The sequence below is a fragment of the Anopheles marshallii genome, chromosome 2 (assembly GCF_943734725.1).
Source record: "Anopheles marshallii chromosome 2, idAnoMarsDA_429_01, whole genome shotgun sequence".
Taxonomy (NCBI): domain Eukaryota; kingdom Metazoa; phylum Arthropoda; class Insecta; order Diptera; family Culicidae; genus Anopheles; species Anopheles marshallii.
In genome coordinates, this window is record NC_071326.1 from 11,233,081 (window position 1) to 11,244,101 (window position 11,021).

The 11,021-nt window shown below is 46.3% G+C and overlaps 1 protein-coding gene across 1 annotated transcript in view; it reads left to right on the top strand.

Annotated features, from left to right (window-relative positions):
- Positions 1-10,523, top strand: part of LOC128719720 (ras-specific guanine nucleotide-releasing factor 2-like) — a 28,104-nt gene extending 17,581 nt beyond the window's left edge. Inside the window, exons 15-21 of the mRNA XM_053813350.1 lie at positions 4,387-4,407; positions 6,481-6,835; positions 6,924-7,021; positions 7,098-7,217; positions 7,297-7,459; positions 10,012-10,209; positions 10,335-10,523. Of these exons, the coding sequence (XP_053669325.1) occupies positions 4,387-4,407; positions 6,481-6,835; positions 6,924-7,021; positions 7,098-7,217; positions 7,297-7,459; positions 10,012-10,209; positions 10,335-10,523 (1,144 nt within the window). The remainder of the gene's footprint in view (positions 1-4,386; positions 4,408-6,480; positions 6,836-6,923; positions 7,022-7,097; positions 7,218-7,296; positions 7,460-10,011; positions 10,210-10,334) is intronic.
- The last annotated feature ends 498 nt before the right edge of the window (positions 10,524-11,021 follow it).

Consider the following 11,021-nt stretch of genomic DNA (forward strand, 5'->3'; position numbering starts at 1 on the left):
ACAAGGGCAAGTGCAGGGCAACGGAGCATCGGACACTATCGGAGATTGATGAAGATTTAGAGCTAATGTATTTCCAAGGGTGATGTATGAACTTCCGTTACTGTTCAGTCCGGCCGGCAGCAACCCGTTCTTGCTGCCATGGTGGTTGAGCGTGGTGTGGTTTCCGTTCGGCAAAAAAGGCGTAAGGGCACGCGCGCCAAGAAAAGGTTATTCTAAAGCCATCACGAATGACTAAATGGGATTTTGTATCAAATTGTTCTGCCGATTGTTAGCGATTTGGTGGAGTTAGGATCGTTAAGTGGAGAGAATTTACATGAATGTGCTGTGATTTGTAGCAATTAGAGTGCCGTTCCGTTTTAATACGTACCGAACGGTACACTCTGCCTCCAACGTCCATCTCAAATGTAATCACCTTAATAATCTTCAAAATAGCCACCTCATGTATCAAAACATTTTGGGCGACGAGTTTTCCAAGCCTTGAATAAGTCCTCTGTTGGGATGGTATTAAGGGCTGTTTTTACATTCTTTTGGAATATTTGGAAGGATGATGTGCAACCGCACCAAGGTGAATACAGGATAGGTAGTCTATCAGGAGGAACGTTGAGTAACTGGGCGCCTCCATTGGGCCACGTGCGTTAAAATTTAAAACAGAGGCTCGTGGAAAATTCATATTCACGGTTCAATAGGTTCTTAACTTAAGGAAAGATTCTTATTAGTTAGTCAAGATACCCCTCAGCTCAATCTTTGTCCAAATAGTGAACGATGTTTTTCTTTAGTTTTTTTTTATTTTTTCTCTTTATCTCTGTCTGTCTGTCTCTCTCTCTCTCTGTTTTCGTCCATTTTTTTTATCTTACTTACCTGTCTCGTGTCGCTGCAACTCTGTACTCATCCGAACTGAAATAAAACAGAAAACAACCAAACCTTTGACTAGTACTATAACTGTGTGTGCGTGTGTGTTTTTTTAAGCAATGTACTACCTTAAGTTCATTTGTTACTTACCGTTTACTTGTCGTTTCGTACTCTTCTTACACTATGTTTTTCTTGATCTCTCTTTCTCTTTTATCTCTTTCTCTCTTTCTCTGAATGTGTTGCTCTCACTTGCTCTGATACCGTGTGTGATCGTGTTCATGGATGTTTATATTTACGTCTGTTTCTTGTGTGCATTTTGTACCAACTGTATCAACCAAAAACAATACAAACAAAAAAAAACCTCCAATCGTGATTCTGCAACAACCAAAACAAAAAAAAAAACAAATACATCTTATCAAATCCCACTCAACGCACCATCGGACGGATAACATATATGCTCAACAACATCATAACATTGTTGCCTATAAATATAAACAAACGCCTTAATGGACGCATAAAACATAAAACAATACCATCCCTCCCGGTACTCATTTTCATCCTGCACCCAAATCACATGCTTTCTTACCACCGGGAAAACAAAACCAAAAAAAAAAAAAAACTCATCCCTTTGCTGTCTGTATCATGGCCTGGCGTGGCACGATTGGGCATGATCTCCCCACTGCTGGCTGGACTCGATATAAATTTGCTCCACTAACAATCTTATCACTTCCCAATCTATCAACCTACGCTACATTTGCGCAAATCCTCACGCTTTGGAAAATTCGTTTGGAAATGGGCGAATGGTGGAAAACACCACACAACAACAATGGGAAATATTTTGTCCCCTCCCAATGCACACACACACACACACATACAAACACAACAAACACTCACATCGCTCCATCAATCAACCCCGGTTTGATCTCTCTTGTTGCTTCCATGGGACAAACTAAATCGTGGGACTGTATTTTTATTTGTCTCCCCATCGCTCCCCCAAATCTTTGTGGCGGGCTTTACCGACCGATTGGGTCCATCGTGCACTCCCCCTCCCCCAAAACTTTCGTCCTGTCCCGTGGGTGTCCTTCTTCATCGCAATCCTAAACGCTCTCTTCCCCTCTATCAATCTATCTCACTATCTGTCTATCTGTTTTTGGCTGTCTGGCTGTGGCTGTGCTGTGTGCTGTCTGTGTGTGTGTCTGTGCCTCACTCTCTGTGGTTCTGTCTGTCTGTCGTCGAATGCCTGTTTGACGTCGTCCGTCCAAATGTGACCGTACACTGGTCCTTGGTTTGATTGATCGTGGCGTATGAACCGGTGTGTATCTATCCATTTTTCGTTTCGGTCCTCGTTGGATGCATTGATGGCAACTATTCAACCATAATCTGTCTGTTTTTGTCGTGTTATTTTTCATTCTTTTTTTTACAAACATACGAACCATCTTGACATTGCTTTTGGAATTTGCCTTCATACTTGATACCGTTTATTACACCTGCTACCAACAAAACCAAAAAAAAAACCTTTGGAATATATTTCCGGCGAACTTCAAACTTTAAACGAACCTTTTATCGTAACGCAATGTTGCATCGCTCGTGCATTTTTCGTACCAAAACAAAAATAAAAAATCGATTAAACTTAAAATTATTTCACCGATCTACCCATCGGTACTTTCGGTTCGATATGTCCCCGTTTTATCGATAACACTTCACCCCCGCTTTTCACCCTTATTAACATTCGGGACTACGGTTTTCACTTACTAAAAACCGCCCGATCCGGATTTTATTCGCCCATCTCGCCCAAAAATGCCAATATTATTTCGGCACGTTTTCGCATCGTTCGTTGTGTTGGGAACTCGCATTTTTCCCCCCGCAATCTGCACAAAACAAAAAATCTCCACTTTTATTCCTTCATAAAAACAACCACTTCTACCACCGGCCATGTTCGGTGTGGCGTGTTTGCTCATATAAAACACACACACACACACACACAATCCAATGATTACATTGCGCGGTTCGGGTTGCCTTTGTGCAACGAAACGCATCACGATGATACGCGGCGGGCTTGTGTGACACGCTTTTTACGCTCACCCTTCCGCGTGCAAACTGTGCCACCGCCATGCGGCAAAATGCAATCTGGCCAAACGTACGTACCCACCAAATCAAATAATACATCCCCGTTCATCCTTTTTATTAACGTTGATTCAACACGTGATGGTTCAACCATAACGCGATGGTTCAAAAATCCAACCACCGATTACGTTGGGTACCTCGAACGGGCAAACCTCCGACTCGACTTATTATATGCTGTGGGCCGGATGTTTGATAACAAATGCACCGAAATGTGAAAAATATCCCATTCGTGCGGTACACACACACACCCACATATGCTGCATCTACTTATATCCTTCGGTGACCTAACCATGTTTTTCTGCACCTAAATGTCCATTCCATCATGGCATTGTGGACATGGTATTAAAACACATTTCCGACAATGGGGCTTTTTTTGGGGCCGGGGGGGTTGGATTTGATGGTCCTGTGATCCGACAAATCTTTCATTCTGCCTCGTTGCGACGAAACTTTCCGGATTGGTGTACCGATTGGGGACCGTTGCTCGCTGCTTGGACCGGCCCTGGAATGTTGGGTTTTATTGTCGTCCGTTGGTACTAACACACACACACATACACACCCAAAACATGGTGCAAAAACCATATCTACCATGCCGCTCCGCGTCCTGCTTTCGACCCGATGGCGATAACTCATTCGTAACAAACCCTCCAAAATGACCCACACTAATATGTAATGCAAACACACACACAACGTCGGGTCACAATTCACAATACCATAAAATGGCTACCGGGTGGGATACAAAAAAAACCACCACGATCGTGCTCACCTGGTCTCGATGGCTGCCTCCCGGGGATGATGCTGGCTTGTGGGAATGTGAACACGCCACGGGTTCCAATGGCCCTTTTTACATTCATCTCATCGGTGGGGCAAACAAAAAAAAACCTCCCATTCTTTCATTCTCGGGTGATTCGGGTTTTATGAACGGATTTCGCTTCCTGCTATTGCACGTTCGGATACGTTCCCGGGTTCCTGTCCTGTACTCCCGTTTTGCCTATAATCAACATCATCTTCATAACGGCGGCTTTTGACCACCTTCTCGACCATCGAACGCTCCCATTGCTGGTCCCGTTGCCGCGAAACCCATCGACCGGACGGGCCCGTTGAAAAAAAAAAACCCGTACGTGTGTGCATTTCCACATATTGGCTCCGGTGCCACCGAACTGGTGGGGTTGGGGATTTCGCTTTTATTATCAATTTTCCAAACGATGAAATTGATGACGTCCAATTGAAACCGGGGAATAATAACCGTGGTCCTCGTCCCGTGCATGTTGCACCATACGGGCGTGCGGTGGACCATTCGTTTTTTTTTTCTTTTCTTTGTCCTCCCTCCTTTTGTATGTCTCGGGGTGGTCCTTATGCATGTTGGATAAATTTCGTCGCTTGGCTTGGGTCGCTTGGTCGCGCTTATGCCCACAGCATGGGACCGGACCCGCTTTGGTAAGTCAATGGTAGAAACGCGCGCTTTGCCATTATTAATATGGTTCCCGCTTTTGGATTGATCGGTTCGAAATGCGGAAAGTTTGCTTAAAGCTGAATCACTTGTACATATGGGGAAATAAAGGAAACCATAGTGGCATGCCACCGAGTAGGTTTGTGTGTGTGTGCTTGCTGCCATTTATACAATGTATACACTTGAGTTAACCCATTACATCCCACAGTATGAATTTCCTTAGGAAAAAAAAATCTATAATACTAATAGAAAAAAAATAATACAGCTTATTAACTTTAGCTTAGCAGCTTTAACTTTAATAGCTTATTTTTAATACAGCTAATTAACTAAATAGCCAAGCTTGTTGTTAAAGATATAAAATGGTACATTAAGTAATTTAAGAGTGCTGTTAGTGCCAGCCCACACTTTGAGGATTGAGTTTAATCCACATGTTTTTTGTTGTGGTTTTAACGCACAAAGTTCAGGAAAAATTGAGTCACAAAAGAGATCACCAAAAAGTTTAAAAATACTCATTTGAACTAATTCGAAAAAAAAATATTGATTAAATTTGTGTTGTAATGATAATAGACAAGCGTTCGAATATATTTTTGAACAAAATTCAAAGATTATAAAAACGTAAAGATCTTGAAGGAGGAACTAGAATTTTTATTCTGAAGATGTCCAGATGAACATAACGCCCCGACTCCCCTCGATTTTGGACATTTCTACAAGATCTTCAAAGTTTCATGCCATTTTGTTTAAGATTTTGTACCCCTTTGGGATGAAATGGGTTAACGAGAGTTGTCGTCCAAGCCTGATGGATGAGGAACGCTTTATTCATAGTTTTTGTTTTACTTATTCCAATTCGGCGAATTACTTTCCGCCTGATTTCAGCCCCATGCAAACATGGCAATGTGGGTGTTTGATCATTTGAACTTTATGCAAACCAGGCAAATTCATCATAAAATTGAAATGCACGAGAAGAGATTTGCCAATTAATATGTAATCGAGACACTAATTGAACAGAAAGGATCAAATTTCAAATTACCATTTGAACCACTGAACGAAATGAAGCGTTCCTCGCGCGGTGCGCAAAGCAACGACACGCCGGTGGTACCGTGCCGTGTGGTGGCGAGCGAAAGTTTACGAGATAAATAATGTATGTATCGCAAGACGACAGGTCTTCGGTCTCCAGGAGCTCAAGGGCAGGGCTCAACGTGAAGTGCGAGAGGCTTTGCGGTCGTGGTGTCATAACAAGCCCACCGCCAAGATGTTTTATTTACAAGCTTTTCGCGTGTCCGTGCCGTGGGGGCCCGTTGGGCGTTGGCGTTGGTTGGATTGCGGCTAGGGGGGGGGGCAGAAGGTGAAAGCAATTTCCGAGTAATCCCCCTACTGACACGAATAGTAATGAAGCAGGTGCGTGTGGCGGGTGTCAGCGACAGAATCTTATCCCGATACTGCGACCGGTAGTGGGAATGATTTATATCCGACGGTTTGCGCCTTGATGCAGGCCCGGTTGGTTGTTCTTTCGCGCGTAATCACCTGTGAGAATAAATCAACCTTCCCGTGTTCCCGTGGGAGAACGGGGCGCTGGTAACGTCTCGGTTAACGCTGCCATAAAGATGCGTAGCAGGGCCGGAATATCGCTTTAATAGCTGGTGCCGTTGAGTCTGTACCGGGCCGCAACTAAAGAAGGATGAAACTTTTCCTGGAAAATTATTCATATCCCCTGCCTTATATATCCCGGGCAAGATGAAGTCGTTGCCTGTAAAGCTTGCACTCTTTCCGACACCTCAAACCGATTTCTTCATCAACCCGATCGATCCTCATGTTCGTGTTGCAGTGCACAATCACGCTTTCATCATGATCATCACGCTTCCCATTGTCGCCAAACCTTCATCACACTATCGCAACCATCCGCTCTTTGAACACGTATGACACAGCGGGAAATTAAAAACAAACTAAACCGTAACACTAAACCCTCACCTAAACCCTTTGCGCAATCGCATCCCTCTTGCCACGCAAAACCACGCACGGTGCGGCCGTCCTCCTTCGTTCCCACGTACTCTAATCCCGCACAGGAGTAGCACATCGACGGCAGCGGCGGCATTCGCGATCGCTACCTCAGCTTCCAGCAATCCCCGGGACGAGCCCCCCGAGGTGGAAGCTAGGAACCGAAAGGAATCCGTCGTCAGCTCGCCGGCCACGATGCGCGTGCTGAACGTGCTGCGACACTGGGTGTCGAAGCACTTCCAGGACTTCGAGCAGGATGCAGCTCTGCGCAGTCAGACGATAGCCTTCCTGGACGACATCACCTGCAGTCCAAACCTATTGCCCACTGAGCACCGAGCTGCATCGCAACTGCTGCGGCTACTCTGCCGTGACGATATCGATAGCGGGAAGCAACAGCTCGAAATTCTTCTGACGCCACCACAGGTAAGTACACATCATTGGTGGACAGCATGGTTTTTTTGGAATTCTTCTCTTAACTTTACATCTCCTGTCAATTCTCACCCACGTTAAGACACCGAGCAAGGAGAGCATCGAGACACTGTCAGCGCTGGAGATCGCGGAACAGATGACGTACTTGGATCATCAGATATTCCTGGCCATTCGTAGCGAGTAAGTGACTGTGGCGCTTAGCAATTTGGAGCACTTTCTAACTGAGTACTGTAATATTTCGCACGCACACACATAGAGAGTTCCTTGGTCAGGCATGGATGAAATCGGACAAAAAGTCGCGTGCAGAACATATCATTCTTATGACGAAACGTTTCAACGACGGCTCACGGTTAGTTTGTTCGGAAATAGTGTCAAGGTAAGGGAGTCACCGCGAGCTGTAAGTGTGCTTACGTCATGTGCATGTAACAACCGCCCTACTTTCTACCCTCCCGTAGGAGCAATATGGCGGCGCGGGTAGCGGCCATTGAGAAGTGGACAGCCGTGGCGGACATTTGTCGTTGTTTGCACAACTTCAACGGGGTGCTGCAAATCTGTGCTGCCTTCACGAATGCGGCTGTGTACCGACTGAAGAAGACCTGGGACAAAGTACCTAGAACAGTAAGTGCATTCAATGTCGGGGGAGGATGTGTTTTTGATTCGCTGTGCTCCTGAGGTTCTTGAGGAAATTATTATTTTCGTCGAAATATTGTACACTCCGGGTGCACTGCTAGCAACGGGGACGCAACTATTCCCAACAGCAGTGCGTACGGAAACCACCGATGAAACTGCTAACCCACCCCTGGAGGACAGATGGGTTGTGGATTGCAGCATGTGGCTTGTATTTAAAAATTCGCTTTAAAAAACACGCAAGTCAACAACACACGGCCACAGTTCTCGCTCTCTCCCTCCCCATGGTACCAACTGTTCACACATTTTGCCCTCGCAATTTTTCTATCGTACATCATCATTTTTCTCGACTTCACCGTCGTGCAAAGTGGTCGGTGGTTTGGGAAAGGCGAACAAACTTTCCCACGAAAGGAGAAGGGTGGAAAAGCTTTCTTCGCTACAATGCTTGCCGTGACAACGCGACGCAGTTCCCAGCGGTGAACATGGAACTCATCTCTCATTGCCGAGCGGTTGTTTGTCATGTTGGGTGGGTGGGTGGTGGGGTCGTCTGTTGTCGCAGGGCAGTACATCGCAGGTGATGCTGGTACGCCGGTACGCGCTACATATGTTTGTTTACAGATGTGAAACTGTTTTTCCTGACGCTGGAGAATTACATTGTCGTTATTTCAATTAGCGTAAGCACAACACCGCCGACACGACGCTGGTGCGAGATTCCCCGGAGGAGGTTTTGTACGTGGGCTTTTTTCCACATATACTTTTCCGCAAAGTAACGCGCAAGTAGACGTTCTGCACGGTGTGGCGCCATGGTTTTGGCCACACCGAAACCGAGGGCGGAAAACGCTTTACATGTTTCTTTTGCGGACGAGAGCGAAAAGATAAGTTGACTTTCCATTAAAAATTATCAAAAACAAAATCCAAACCCAATGTGCGGTGTTGGAGAAATGGTGAAAGAGTTTTACCAACCGGGGGATCCATAACTGGGACACTTCGTCGTGAATTATTTACCCATCGGAGAGGAAGTTAAATTGCTTTGTAAATTTGGTTGTGCTAATCCCCCGCAGCAACAAAGCAGGCGTGTGCGCAGACGGATGATGCGAAGCGTTCCGCCGCATTTATTGTTGTTCTTTGCGAAGTGCTTCGAGTGTGGGGGGTTTAATAACTCATATGGAGTTTAGAGGCGTTTAGAGGTCTGGCTATTTGTGCTGCTTTCCCTTTGAAAGGGCACCCAAACAAGCATGAAAATGCCATTTTTGCTTTTCTGCTTTCAGCAGAAAGTTTTCCAATTGCAATTTATTATCTTCCAATGACAACCACAGCTCCTTGCTGCTCGTACCCATCAGCTACCCCCATCAGACATGACCGGTCCGGTAAAAGAAAATTTCAGTCCAGCACCACCAGTACATACCAGTGGCCTCCTTACCACTTAGCCAGGAAGTGGGCAGTTTCGTTTTTAAATGCGAATTATTTGCGAAACAATGGGTATTACTTCCCATTTCATTGGGATCGCTCGTAATTTCATCGTTCCTCGGCGGCACACAGCAGTTTTCCAGCTCCGGGATTTGCCTCCCCCCCCACACACACACAGGTTGGACCGGTTCCAGAAATGTGTCGGGGCTTGGTTGCTGAAGTTAGCCAAAATGTTAGTTCCCGGCACCACGGAGTCGTTTTCGTATTGTTTCGCATAACCAATTGCGCCTTTGTTCTATTTGTTTTTATTATGATGAACTTTATTCCACAGACTTGCCGGAAAATCGGCGTGAAATCGGCCACTGGTTTCCGCCCTCCCGACAGCATTGCCTACGAAATCCGGAAGCGGAAAGGTCAGAAGAAGTTCGTCCAAGTGGCCAATAAAAATCACCACACCCTGTTTATCGTGCTCACAGTTATACGAGCCCGGGGCCCGGGGTCGGTGGGAACATCCTCGCTTTGTGTACAGCGTTTTTGTTGCGCTGTTTGCAAGCGATCCGGTGCGGTTCGTGTACGTCGATGAATATCCTGCTGGTCATAAAAATAAATATGCCCAGCCGGTACAACTTACCTTATTTGCTTAATTCATTTGCAAACGACACTCAATGGCATTTACACGCGGCGTAATGAAATGATGGGCAGAGTTTTTGTTATTCTTCCCACTTTCGATTGGATCGTCGGCAGGGTTTATACCGAAATTCGCCACCACAAAACGGTGCAAGTGGGCTAGATCGCTTACTCGACGCCTGTTTTGCTGGAACACTGCAACAACCGCTTGCAGTACGCTTTTTGCTTGCTGTTGGCCAAGAATGGCCGACCTCCCGTACACGGTCGGTTCCGACGGGGTCGTGTTTGATGGTTTATGGCCGCAATTGTGGAAAATCTGTCAGGAAAACTGTCTCATTGTTTGCGAACAACGTATTTATATGGCATGACACATTTCGGGGCACAATTTACGCCTACAGTGGCTGCAATGGGGCTGATGTGCTGCTCGATACGATCGTACGCTGTTCGGTATGCTAATGGTAACTCTCTTGTTTCCGCTTCTCTTCATCTCCCGTGGCTCACTCTGGTAGATCAAATCGACAATCACTAAACTGCAGGCCGTGGTATGCTCGGATGGAAGGTTTCGTGTGATGCGCGAAGCCCTGCACCGGTGCGATCCGCCCTGCATTCCGTACCTGGGCATGTATCTGACCGACCTGTCCTTCATCGAGGAGGGCACGCCAGACTTTACACCGGATGGATTGCTTAACTTCTCCAAAATGCGTATGGTAAGTCGGATCGGATCGGCTTTGACGACGATATGTCGTCACAAACGAGGCGTCTAATCAAATCGATCGGTCCCCTTGCCCGGTCCGATCGGATGGGGGGGAATGGTTGACGATTTTAATTTCAGATTGCCCACGTGATACGTGAGATACGCCACTTCCAACAGACGCCGTACAAAATTGATCACATACCGAAAGTTACATCCTACCTCCTGGATACATCGTTGCTGCTGGACGACGACGAATTGTACCACAAATCATTGCAGATCGAACCGAGAAGTTCGCGGCTGAGTGCACCGAACACGGCCAACGTTTAATCCTACGGATCGGCCCGCCGATGGAGCCCCAAACAAAAATCCCCCCCTCCCTCCCCGTCCCGGCGGTACCGGGAATTCGCAGCCGGTGCGCGTTTTTCTCCGCTTCCATCACGTACACTTCGCTCAATTTATGCACACATTTGCCGGCCCGTTCTTTGAGCCGGAATTCTTATGAACGTAGCGATGGACGCGTAGCTTCTGTAGGATACACCGGGCAATCATCTAATTCTGTGACGGATGGACGAGCAGCTTTTGGCTTCGGTAAGTACTGCAGGTTGCAACATAAGATGCTTAACCTATTTCATCAACATTCATTTGTCTGAAAACCCAGCATTTCGTTAAATCGGTTCAAATCGACTCGCAAACTGTGTATTACGCTCTGTCAGTTTCAAAGACGATTCCAATTCCCCTTTTAGGTCTTGTACGTGTTTGTGTGTTTGTTTGTGTACTTCGGTCCGATGTTTGCCACGTCCGTATCGAGGTTCCCCCCTTGTGGGC